Source organism: Zalophus californianus, chromosome 9 (genome assembly GCF_009762305.2).
Source record: "Zalophus californianus isolate mZalCal1 chromosome 9, mZalCal1.pri.v2, whole genome shotgun sequence".
NCBI lineage: Eukaryota > Metazoa > Chordata > Mammalia > Carnivora > Otariidae > Zalophus > Zalophus californianus.
Genome location: NC_045603.1, coordinates 25,227,457 through 25,241,345, shown reverse-complemented (window position 1 = coordinate 25,241,345; position 13,889 = coordinate 25,227,457). Strand labels below are relative to the sequence as shown.

At 37.2% G+C, this 13,889-nt stretch overlaps 1 protein-coding gene across 2 annotated transcripts in view; it reads right to left on the bottom strand.

The window, feature by feature from the left end:
• Positions 1 to 590: 590 nt before the first annotated feature.
• The window catches only part of CCDC38 (coiled-coil domain containing 38), an 83,262-nt gene continuing 69,963 nt past the window's right edge, over positions 591 to 13,889 (bottom strand). The window contains exon 17 of one of the 2 annotated variants that reach the window (XM_027593238.1): positions 591 to 653. In XM_027593238.1, coding sequence (XP_027449039.1) covers positions 606 to 653 — 48 coding nt within the window. In that variant the 3' untranslated portion in view covers positions 591 to 605. Of the gene's footprint in view, positions 654 to 10,697; positions 10,888 to 13,889 lie in introns of those variants that run through there. The other variant, XM_027593234.2, reaches the window with a different exon arrangement.

Below are 13,889 nucleotides of genomic sequence, written 5' to 3'. Positions count from 1 at the left end.
TATCCTGTAGAATGTCACGACGACTATCCACCTACTAGATAACACAAAAAGAGTAGCATTTTTCAGACTTCTGCAGAACACTCATGTTACAGTGAGATATACTAAGTATTGTGAGGGAAAAGAGTTCTGTAGTCAAATAATCTTAACAGTAAGTTAAAGTTAAATAGGACTTCTCAGAATCTTTAAGATGCTAAGTTCATTTCAAATCTCTGAGAAATGGGGGCGCCTGGGTGGCTCAGTCATTTAAGGGGCTGCCTTTGGCTCAGGTCATGATCCTGGGGTCCTGGGATCTGGAATGGAGTCCCACATCGGGCTCCCTGCTCAGCGGGGAGTCTGCTTCTCCCTCTCCCTCTGTCCCCCGCCCCTGCTAGTGCTCTTTCCCTCTCTTTCTCTCTCAAATAAATAAAATCTTTAAAACAATCTCCAGGAAATGGATATGATATGATATTAGATAGGATTACATTCAGTTGCATGAACCCAACTCAGTAGCTTAACCAAACTAAGATTAATTTTCTTCTCATGATAAAAGGTATACTAGGAGGTGTATAGTCCAAGACAAGTACAAGTGCTCAAGAAAGTCATCAGGACTTGCACAGTTTTCTTCCTCATGGTCGAAAGATGTCTGCTCTACCGCTGGGACTTGTGTCCATATTCTAGGCAAGAGAGATGGAAAAAAAGAGAAGGAAAAAAGATATAGGCCAGCTAAGTCTGCTTTCCCAGCAACCTTGCATAACTGCTTATATCCAATTGTCCAGAACTGGGTTATGTGGCTTCTCCAGACCATAAGGAAGTCTGGGGAGATGAGTATTTTAATTTGGCTTATTGCCACCCTTAACAAAATCAGGCTTCTATTAGAAAGAAAAGAAGTTTGAATACTAAGTAGACAATTAGCTGTATATGTCATCAAAAGTTAGCAATTTCACCCATGTATTTGGCCCAAGCACTTATTAATATATCCTGTGGCTACCCATCACTGATAGATGGTATTCATGTTGCTGGCTTGGCACCCAAATCTTCTGTGATGTATCAACTCCCTGCAACAGGCTCTCTAGCGCCACCCACAGTAAACTACCTGCCATCTCTGAGATGCACAGCAGTGCTCCATGTCTCTTACTTGGGCACACTCTCTGCCTTTGCCTCCTCTTCTCTCCTCCTCTGGCTAACTCTGGCAGGTCCTCAGAAATTCAGTTACACTGCCGTCACACCTCCTTTTTTACTCTCTACCCTTCCAAATGGGTTAGTTGTCCCCCTATCCTCTCCTGCATTACTATATTATCCTTAACTATAGTTTTTTTCCCCCTTATATATTGAGTAAAAAAAAAAAAAAAACCCTGGAAGCACAATTGTATTTAGGCTTTAATTATATCTATAGGAAATATACACATGAAAAAGGCATGGAATAGATCAAAATGTTAGAGATGATTGGTTCTCTGGCTTCTAAACTTTTAGCAACACTATATAATTCTTATGATTCCATTTTTATTTCAAAAATAGAACAACTTAAGGCAGAATATGATAAAGCAGGACATGAAGAGTGGCGTGTAAAGTAGGCAGTTAGCAGCAGGTGGAACACCGTGGGCTCAGGGGGTGAGAAAAGTCACATGGAGGATGTGGACTAAGCTGGGTCCTAACAATTGGATAGGTTTGGATGGATGTGGTGGCAGGTGCGGGCAAGCCTTGTTGGTGATTGTCACATAACTGCACAGGCCACACCTATATGTTCACAATATGCAAAGTGCCTCCTGGACAGTGAGTAGCACCCATTAAGGGAAGGGATTCACGGGGATCAGTGGGAGATGGGGAGGAAAGAGTAGATTAAGACCAAACAGTTAAAGGCTTTGGTGAGTTAGGCTGATTTGTATTGGGAAATTACATTATAGTTGTCATTATCTGGAAATGGCATATAATAGATTAGAGAAGAGAGGGCCTAGAAGAGTGAAGGGCTACTCTATGACAAGAGCTGGATTGAAACCAAGGTGGTGCTGGGAAAGTGGAAGAAAAGAGAAATTGAGGAAAAAGCAAAATATGAAGAATTGACAGGACTTTGTAACCGTTTGATGGTAGAATTGCCAGAAGAAGTTAAGAAGGCTTTGGTGGGAAATCAGAGGCAGAGATGAACCATGAGAGACGACGGACTCTGAGAAACAAACTGAGGGTTCTAGAGGGGAGGGGGGTGGGGGTGGGGGGATGGGTTAGCCCGGTGATGGGTATTAAGGAGGGCACGTACTGCGTGGAGCACTGGGTGTTATATGCAAACAATGAATCATGGAGCACTACATCAAACACTAATGATGTGATGTATGGTGATTAACATAACATAAAAAAAAAGAATGCCTGAATCTGGTTAGTTGAAAAAAAAATGATAGTTTCTTTTCAGAAATAGGAGAATGAGGAAATGTAGCTAGTCTGGGAGGTGGGACGATAGGAGATGGCCAACTGCTTTGTGAAAAAGTTGATTTAGAGAGAATGGCACTCCAGTCACGTCCAGCAGTTAACCTGGCTTTGGAGCTTAGCAGAGCGAGTCAAGTCTCCAGATACAGGTGTAGGAATCATTTACATAAAGATACAGTTGAAACAGTAAACAGAAAAGAAATCCCCAAGAGAAGCAGACTATCTTAAGAACATTTACCATCAGCATTATAACTTTAGATAATTTATAATTATCATGATAAAACATTAGTGTAGGAAAGATCTTGGAAGTTATTTAAGCCAATCTCCTTTTTCAACATGAAAAAAAAACTAAGGACCATTGAGATTATACATTTAAAACCTAAAGCCTATTTATGATAGACTCCAGGGTATTCAAAGTTATACAGCTAGTTAGGATTAGTGACTGAATTGGGACTGAGCTTTCTCTTTGCCCAGTGACTCTTACATCAGCAGTCAAGAACACAAAGATTCTACTAAATTTTTCTGGCTCTTTAGCTTAAAATCAAAGAACCTATTGTCCAAAAATTAGAACACCATTTTTAAAAAGTCCACAATTTCCTCCATCTGAGACTCCTGACTCTGGGGAAACAAACTGAGGGTTGCAGAAAGGGAAGTGGGTGGGGGGATGGGGTAACTGGGTGATGGACATTAAGGAGGGCACGTGATGTGATGAGCACAGAGTGTTATACACAACTGATGAATCATTGAACATTATATCAAAAGCCAGTGATGTACTATACCTTGGCTAATTGAATTTAAATAATAAAAAAAAAAGCCCACAATTTCCTAAAGGAGCAATTTGATTTCCTAAAGAAGCAATTTGACAAACCTTTGTCTATAGGTGGGATTTCAAAATAAATAATCTAGGACAATGTATTCAAGCTGCTATTTAAGCTAGCTATGCTTCTGGTTTGATTTTAACTATAGGTCTTAATTTCCCTGGATATTTATTTCCCTTAATTTCCCTGAATTACGCTGCAATTTCAAACATAAGCATGTTTCTGGAAATTTTTATTTCAAATCTCACAAGATTACAATGGATTTTGGAGGCAAATCTATGACACCATCTGCTTTAACCCTAAATTCAGTATAATGGACCTTACCTTAGAAGAGAGATTCAGTTACTAGGAAAATCAGAAGAACTTCATTATGCAATGTCTAATCATAACATCTTCAGAGCTCAAGGTAATAGCTTCTGGGTATTGATGCTTTTTTTAAAGATTTTATTTATTTATTTGAGAGAGAGCACAAAGTAAGAGAGAGAGAGAACATGACTGGGGAGAGAGGCAGAGGGAAAAGGGTAAAGGGGCAGAGGGAGAGGGAGAAGCAGACTCCCCGCTAAGCAGGGATCCTGACTTGGGGCTCAGTCCCAGGACCCTGAGATCATGACCTGAGCCAAAGGCAGATGCTTAACCAATTGAGCCACCCAGGCGCCCTGGTATTAATGCCTTTTAAAAACCTGCAAATAAGTGGTAAAAGACGTTGCAAGACCATAGTCACCCAAGGTTACAAAAAAAGTTCATTTATGTTCCTGCAAAATCCAAATAACACCTCCAATGTTCTACCTTAAATCTTCCCTATTTATAAATGTTATCTACTCACAGAAATATTCCCTATTAAATTTGAGGAATTAGAACCTTAAAGCCAAAGTTAATACAAAAGTAATATAAAAATATTCATTACTCGGGCGCCTGGGTGGCTCAGATGGTTGAGCGTCTGCCTTCAGCTCGGGTCATGATCCCAGGGTCCTGGGATCGAGTCCCGCATCGGGCTCCCTGCTCCTTGGGAGCCTGCTTCGCCCTCTGCCTCTCTCTCTCTCTCTCTCTCTCTCTCTCTGTCTCTCATGAATAAATAAATAAAATCTTTAAAAAAATATATTCATTACTCTGGTGAAGTCCAAGCACTTTTTCATGCATGCAGTTAATCTCTGTAACATAATTATAGAAGATTTCTTCATCATGAAGGACAGTACATCATTTTTCCACTTTCTTCCCTCCTTTAGGAATGTTTGAGTAAATGCAAGTTTTGTTGCAAGCAGAGAAGATGGAATCTTTTTTAAAAATTATTAATTATTTTTAGGATACATGATATTCCTATTATGGACAGAATTCTGTTTTTGGTAATAAAAACATAGAGAAGGGGAACCTTAACTCAGTCAGTTGAGTGGCTGACTCTTGGTTTCGGCTCAGGTCATGATCTCAGGATCGTGGGATTGAGCTCTGCTTTGGCCTCCACACTCACTGGGGGGCGGGGAGAGTCTGCTGGGGGATTCTCTCTCTCTCCCTCTCTCTGTGCCTCTCCCCACTCTCTCCCTCTGAAATAAATAAATAACCCTTTAAAAAAAAAGCCATAAAGAACTGCATTAACACTGTTTAAACAACATTGAAATTTATATTAAAAAGAATCCTGAAGCATCAGGGAATTTCTCGGTCTACTAATGACCCTATAAGAAATTTGTTCTGTGGAAATATCATATTCTCTGGCCTCCCATCCAGCCAGCAGGGGAAAAGAAGGAAGTACAGATTACTATCTCCTACTCTGAAAAAACAAAACAAAACAAAACCTGCAGACTTGAGGTAATAAGTAGCTAAAGCCAGTAGCTTCAAATTCTTTTCTCAATCTCACTGGTATGGCCCTGGGTATACCATTTTTAAATACACAGAGTCAAATACACTTAAGGTTTCCGAGTGTATATTTTCTTTCTTTTGTTTTCTTTTTTTTTTTTTTTTTTTGGTACACAAAAGGATATTCATTTGCCCCTTTATGGACTCAAAATATCTTGCAATCAGTAAATAAATGTCTTGAATATGTATATTATCCAAAGGGGTAAGTAAATAGAGTTGTATATAGAAGTAAACCCCCCTATGCAAATGTGGATGAACTTGAAATCTTGACAGGACTTTTTTCTGCACTTTTCTAACCAATAACGATAGCTAGCATTTACTGGGGACTTAATGTATGGCAGGCTTGTGCTAAACACTCTACATACATTCTCTTCAATCCTCACAGTCACCTAGGAAGAGACCTTGAATCATCATCCTCACTTTACAAATGAGAATTAAGACTCACAGCAGAACCAAGACCATAACCCAAGCCACAGATCTCCAAAACTCATGAGCAAAACCGCCATGTCCATCAGGGGTCTTTGGGAAATACAGAAAAGCAGCAAGAAGGGCAAACCCATCATCCCAAGAAACTAGTTTTCATGTTGGCACATTTTTTCTGATCTTACTTCTATCCATACAATTTTTGTTCCATACTCTTTTTCACTTACTGTTGTTAAGTTATTAGAAATTCTCCCAAAATATCAATATTCATGATCACATACTGTTCCAGTGAGTGCTTATACCTTGTTCTACTTAATGCTGTATTTATTTGGACACTTGGGCTATTTTTCAAATTTTTGCTTTTTTAAATAATACTTTTATAAATATCTTTGTGAATTATTTCTTTATATTCATTAAAATGGAAATACTAGGACAAAGAAAATGTATGTTTAAAGCCACATTGCCAAATTTCTTTTTCAAAATGTTTGCCCTAGGGGTGTCTGGGTGGCTCAGTCTGTTAAGTGTCCAACTCTTAGTTTCAGCTCAGTTTATGATCTCAGGGTCCTGAAATCGACCCCTAGTTGGGCTCCACACTCAGCTCGGAGTCTGCTTGTTCCTCTCCCTCTGCTCCTCCCCCTGTTTTTTTTCTCTCTCTCTCTCCCTCATAAATAAATAAAATCTTTTAAAAAAAACTTGCACTAATATATTGGGCCTGTTTCATCTCATCCATATCAGAACTGAATATTATATTTTAGAAATACAAATTTCCTAATTCAGTATGTTGAAAAGTAATATTTTAAAATTTGCATTCCTCTGACTGGATTGTATGTAAAACTGAAAATGTTTTCTGTGCTTGCTAATCAGTTTTATTTCACCCTTTTCACTAGTTTCCTAAGGTGGAAGCTTACCTTTTGATTTTAGATCTTTCTTCTTTTCTAACATATGCATTTAATGCTATAAACTTACCTCTAAGCAGACTGATTTTGCTCTGTCCCACAAATTTTGATAAACTGTACTTTTATTTTTCTTTAATTCAAAATATTTTAAATTTCTCTTGAGATTTCTTCTTTGGCTCATGGGTTATTTAGAGGTATATTGTTTAATTTCCAGATATTTGGAAGTTTTCTAGCTATCCTTTTGTTATTTATTTCTAGCTTAATTCCACTGTGGTACAAGAATGTACTTTGTATGATTCCTGTTCTTCTAAATTTATGATATATTTTATGACCCAGATGTGGCCTATCTTGCATATTCTGCTATGGTTGGTTGGAGTGTTCTATAAATGTCAACTCAATTAAACTGATCTGTTCAAGTCATCTATATTCTTAGTGTTTTCACCCTTTTCAAATTATAGTCATAAACAACCAGTGAACAAGACAACAGAAAAGTAAATAAAAAGCTAAATTATACTTAAAGTTTATATTGTAGGAAACAGATTTCCATATACACTTTTCATGAGGTTTCTAGTTTTTGTCTATTACCTCTTTCTAACAATGAAAAGGATGTATGAGAGGAAAAGCTGAGTGAGAGGGTGAGCCAGAAACACAGAAGAAAATATTGAAAGGGAACACCAGTCACGTCACTAGTCTGAGATTTTTCCATATTTTGAATGATGCTCTCATGCCTATTGAAAAAAAAAAGCTTATTGCCAAGGATTTTACCTTTTTTTAAAAAAAAAGATTTTATTTATTCATTTGAGAGAGAGAGAGTGCACAAGTGCACGGGGAGGGGAAGTGAGAGAAGGGGGGGAGCAGAGGGAGAGGGAGAGGGATAAGCAGACTCCACACTGAGTGTGGGGCCCCATGTGGGACTTGATCCCATGACTCTGAGATCATGATCTGAGCCAAAACCAAGAGTCGGACACCCAACTGACTGAGCCGTCCAGGTGCTCCACCAAGGATTTTATCTTTATCAGTCTTCTTGAGAATTCATAGTTTTAGTGAAAAAAGTAATAATGTAACACTTAAAAAAGAGCATCTGTAATCTTGTGTTTTGAACTGAGCCTGTTTTCACTGTAAAATATCACAAACTCATGGTTATAAAGTTGGAAAGTACTGCAGTACAGAAAGTTCAGCTGATTACATAGTATTATAGTTTTAAGAGCTGCTTCAAAAGCAATCAGACTATTTGGAAAATCTTTTTCGTAACAAATGTGTTCTTCCTCTAAAATGTAAACACTGAGCCAATCTTAGAAGCAAACATTGACTGCATACTTATGTCAAGTCAGTTGTTGTAAGTATTTTAGTTACAACAATGCAAAAACGTGAAGCATAGGTTTACTTTTTAACTCCAACCCTGTTCAAAGATCACTTATTGGCCTCTGAAGGAACAGGTGGCATGTCTGTTATAGTTTAACAAGTGGCCTTTCAGTGAGGTATAGTCATTCAGATACCTCTGGATGCTTTGGATGCTCTCATGTGTGGCAGGGTGCACTTGCTAAAAACATTCTCCTCTCTAGATCTGGAAACCTAGATTCTGTATCTTAGGCATGGGGCATGTATTCCAGACTTCCCTTTTGAGTCATAAATGGAAAATGTCATCTTGCAACTGAGACGGCAATTCCTTTGCCAAGAAATCACATTCTTAATTTCTTAATATTGACATAAATATTTTAGTTCTTGGTAAATCAGATAGTTTTCTGTTTGCGGTATATATCTGAGCATTTCATCCTTTTGATAGAGTTTACATGGATTTTTTTTCTATTAGAGGTACTGTTAATTACACTAAGCTCTCCAAAGAATTTCAGATTCACCTCAAATACCAGCAACTCGATTCTGTTCTACTACTCACATTTGTTGGGTTGGGTTGAATTGGAATTATCTTATGTTTATAGCTAATTTTAGGAATGTTTACATCTTTAGGAAATTGAATTCACATTTTTATGAACATGGTGTAATTCTCCATGTATTTAGTTCCTCTTTTAGACATTTCAATAGAATTTTATAATTTTCTTCATAAAAATCTCACCAATTTTTTATTAGACTCACTCCTAGACACTATTTTTGGTTGTTTTTATAAATGATATGTTTTTTAAGTGATATTTTTTAAGTCTCTGTTTTTGGTATATTGGAATGTAATTTTTTTTTTTGTATATTGATCTTATATCTAGCAACCTTATTAGAATCTTGGTTCTACTAATTTGTAGGCTTTTGGATTCTTCTGTATAAACAACCATATCATATGCATATACATTCAGTTTGTTTCTTCTTTTCCAGGCTTTTAACTTTTATTTGTTTTCCTTTGCTAACTATGCTGGCTAGAGCATTTCTGAGCATTTCATCCTTTTGATAACAGAGTTTACATGGATTTTTTTTCTATTAGAGGTACTGTTAATTACACTAAGCTCCCCAAAGAATTTCAGATTCACATTTAGTGCATTTTGAATAGACACAATATTGGAAGGCTGGTGATCTTCCTTATTATCATGTGAGGTAAGCAGTGTGTTTAAAAGATGTTTTTCTTCTTTTTTCACCCAGCACTAGGTGTTTTGTACTGAGAGAATTAAAGTTATCTAATCTTCACTATTGCCAGACTCATATCTTATCTTTAATCATTTCCCATATTTTTATCTTTTCTACTAGTTGAATTGGTCTTTATACACTTTCTAAGTCCATGTTCTAAATTAAATTTTCTCATTTCCAGTGGTGTATTTTTGTGAAACTAAATATTGATTGTGAAATCAATTCCCTACTGAGAAATTGTTTTTCTCTTTTTATTCAAATTACTTCTTTTTTTTTAAAGATTTTATTTATTTATTTGACGGAGAGAGACACAGCGAGAGAGGGAACACAATCAGGGGGAGAGGGAGAGGAAGAAGCAGGCTTCCCGCGGAGCAGGGAGCCCGACGAAGGCCATGATCCCAAGACCTGGGGATCATGACCTGAGCCGAAGGCAGACACTTAATGACTGAGCCACCCAGGTGCCCCTCAAATTACTACCTAACATTCATTGCTTCCAGGAAAAACTTAATTTAAAAATAAAATTTCTTTCAAAGACAATGAGAGGACTATGGGTCTACCTAACACTTTTAGTGAAGTGTTCTTTATTTCTTCCTATAATGTTTCCAGTACTTCCAAACAGGCAGATTGCTTGGTTGTACAACATCAGAGCCACCACTCACATCATTGTCTCTGTGAATGCCATGCCCTGGAATTATGTGGTGCACAACCTGCAAGACTGATGTGGTAACCTCGCCTATGTATTTTACTTTGCTGTCTAATTAAGACTGTGGGTTCTGTCCCAAGCAAGTGGTGATATTCTACAGATATCTGACTCCAAAAATAACCCTAAATGTGTTTCAAAAAGATTGTTTGGCTGTAAGCAGAAAAATATTATGTTTGGGAGACATGTTACTATAATATAGCTTTAGTATGGCAATCTCCTTCTACCCCAAATCAGTAATGATTTCGTGTTCTTTACTTTAGTATTATGTAATTAAGTAAATCATCACTCTGTTAGTATAAATACAATTAGGTTGAGAAAAAAAATGGGAAGAGTGGGGAGGAATTCCTTGGGAGAAAGAATCAACATAAAACTAACACAATTATAAATCTCATTTGTAGTAATAATATTTGTGATGAGATAATAAGAATGGTGAGATGGTGATAATAATGAATTCTAGTTGTTATACTTAGTTCCAGATTTAAGCTACATTGGGGCTTAGATTCTGACATTAAAAAATATTTTAAAAAGAGAGTGAGAAAGGATTACGTACCATAGCTGCTAGTTTCTCACTAAGAAATGTATGCCAAACATACAGTGGCACCAGATTTTCAAGTGTAACCTTTTGAACTCTTATCTCATGCCCAAGCGAGGTCAAAATTAATTTTATCTAATTGAAACCATAGAGTTCTCTTTAGAAAGGCAGGTCTTTAGTTAGAGACTAAAAGGGGCAAAGACTATAGCCAATTCATCTTTGTAGCTGCCCATCCAGAGCTTTTTTTTTTTTTTCCTCACTCACATTCATTCAGTATCGGATAGCACAGGTCTAGACCTCTCAGAAGGGTAATGTCACAAAGGAAATAACATGGGGTAGGTACTTCGGTAAGCACATGCACTAACTTTCACTATCAGAAAAAAACACCTGTCAGATGGAGCCAAGATAAGTGTAAATCAATCATGACCTTGATAGAAAAGGATAAATTTGGATGCTCTGACCTATTTGCAAACAATGATGCTAGCATAGGAGCTAAACAGAAGGCAAAAATCTAGATTACAGGTTATAAGGAAAAAGTTATGAATAGTCAAGAGTTGGAAAGGAACTTAAGTTTGAAAATAAAAAAAGTCTGCCCTGGTAACGTATAAGACGTATTAGGCTCGTCGCTCCTAGGAGGTGCCCAGGGAGTAGCAGCTGTGATTCATTCATCTTTATATCACTGATGCTGGGCACAAATACGTTCTCAATAAATACCTGTTGAAAATGGGGGGAAAAATGATCAGTTAGATAGCTATGTGACCTAGTTAAAAATATTCCAATTCACCAATGTCATGTGGTTAAAGCAAATCTGTTTCTGAGTTTTTTCTGTGGGTGTGGCTCTCAGCCCAGGATTGGTGACACATCAGGAAAGATGGCAAACAGACTTGAGAACAAGTGCTGCAAAAAGTGATCTCACTATAACAGCCTGGATGGGCCTGGTAGGTCAGTTCTCATAAAAGCACATTCGTTCTAGAAAGTTCTTAGACGACTAAGAAGAAGCTGACAGAAATTTGAACAGATTTCATCATTAAACAAGTAGAAAACATCAGATAGGTAATGGGAAATGTTGAATGACGGTAGGAAGAAACATTTTTAGGTACTTTCATAACGTCCTGCGTCTTTCATTCCTTTTTACACTCAGTTTTCTCCTCCCATCCCCCACATCCCTCCCACTCCTCCCTTACAGGGCAGGGATGCTTTAATCAATTCAAGAGCACTGTCTTTGGAGGTTAAGAAACTTGCCCAAAATTCACCTAAGAGACAGAGCCAGGGATTTGAAAAGTTGGCCAGGGTTCCTGGCCATTACCATTCTACAAAACTAGATTATGCAGTAGTTACATAGCAGGTAGAAAGCAAAACGCCTTAAAGGTTTTTTGTGTGTTTTTTTTTTTCTATTCTGTCATTAAGCAGCAATTATCCTTCAACCCAAAGATTTCAACCGTCCTTACCAGAAAAAGGCATCTAAAAGTTTCTGAATTACCCACCAATATAAAACAAGAAAACACCAAAGATCCAGAAATCTCCAGGTGGGAGAGGACAGGGTGAGCATGTTACCTCCCACTTAACCTCATTCATTACGTGGGAATAATAATAATATGTATCTTACAGGTTTTGATAGGATTAAATAAGTTAATAAAAGAACTTAGAAAAATGACACATAGTAAGCATTTAATAGAAGTTAACTATTATTGGGGTCCCTGGGTGGCTCAGCTGGTTAAGCATCCAACTATTTTATTTTTTTTAAGATTTTACTTATTTATTTGACAGAGAGAGACACAGTGAGAGAGGGAACACAAGCAGGGGGAGTGGGAGAGGGTGAAGCTGGCTTCCCGCAGAGCAGGGAGCCCGATGCGGGGCTCGATCCCAGGACCCCAGGATCATGACCTGAGCCAAAGGCAGACACTTAACGACTGAGCCACCCAGGTGCCCCTAAGTGTCCAACTCTTGATTTCGGCTCAGGTCATTATCTCAGGGTCCTAGGGTGGAGGCCTGCCTGAGCTCAGCGGGGCGTCTACTTCAGGATTCTCTTTCCCTTTGCCCCTCCCACTGCATTTTCTCTTACTCTCTCAAATAAATCAAATTAACTATTATTTATCTGTTCCCTATCAGGTACAGCGGGTATTTTTTTTCCTAATTAGCCTAAAGAAAACTTCAAAATCACTCTGTGTCTTCAGTTTCCATAGCCCAAGAATGTGATTTCTAGCATATACCCATGTTTTTAAAAACTCTATGTAACGTATTTGGATATTCCATGTGGTAATGGAATACAACATACCATAATTTACTGTTTTAACCCGACACTCATACTGCTTTAACACATGTGAATTAACAGATTATTGATCACACTGCAAAGGCAGAACCGTAAAATGGCTAAGAGCCCAGACTCTGGCATTCCCATTCTAGTTTAGAACCCCAGATCTTCCTCTCACAAGCAGATGGACTTTGAGCTAATTATCTCTCCTCTGTATGCCTCAGTTTCCTCATCTGTAAATTGGGGTAGTAATAGTATCTATTTCATAGATTTGTTATGAGGATTAAATGAATCATTACATATAAAGTTCTAGGAATAGTGCCTGGCACATACTATGCACTCATGTGAGTTATTATTTTCTTTTATACCTTCTGCATCTAGTTGAAAAATTATATGTCAATTGATTTTTTAACATTTATCAGTAAAATGTTCATAGAGAAACATTCAAGTTTCCCCACTCTCAATGCCTAAATATATTTAATATGTGGTTGAAATTCAAGCCTTTCTACCTATCTGACTAATTTTAATATATTGCAATCATTGCTTTAATCTTATTTTAATCCTCAGGTAGTTAGTTGGAAGTTGTTGTCTTTTATTATCTCAGCCTGTGATTTCCCCAAAATCCATGCATATGTTTAAACTACAATATTTATATAATTTCCTAATGAATTTCCTGACTAACAAAACAAACTGTTAGAATATAGTAAATGCAACGAATACTTAGAATATTTTATATTTTCATACAGACACTGCTAAACATCTTAACTCTTAGGGCTCAAAGATAAAGCAAAATACATGTACATATTTTTAATCTTTATGCTTAACTACTGTTTATGAAGTATTGAAAGGAACAACAGGCTCAAAGCAAGCAGGGAAATATGCTAGTGACTCATCACATTTTAATGCTGCTTAATTTTCAGACTTCCTGTGTGAATTAGCTAAGAGTTACAGCAATTTGAAGAATAATGACTAAAACCTTTTCTATTTCCTGCTTAATTTCCTTCTAAAGGAAAGCATTCGTTTTTAAATATTACTCAGACATTCTCTATATAAAGAAAACCAGGGAATTAGAATTCTCTCAATAAGCATATCTTTTAGAATTAAGAATTTCAGATGAAGGAACAAGTGAATAGAATAAAAACATTTTTATAAGTTCAGAAAGAATGGGTCTGTGTAGATCTGGATAAAAAAGTTCAATCAAATATCATCTGTGTCATGTTTAAATTATTTGTATTGTTGCTGTTCTGTGAATCTTCCAGTCTTGTCCCAATGTCTGGGGACATTGGGGACACATACCTGCACACCAGATGTTAAGTGACATTAGGGCAGCCCAAGAGAGATAACTGGGAAAAAGAATGAATAAAGAAGGTTTGCCATTTGGATCACTCCTTGGAGAATGTCAGAGGTATAGTAGAAAAAAGAACTGAAATTACAAAGACATTAAAAAAACACTTATAAGGAAATC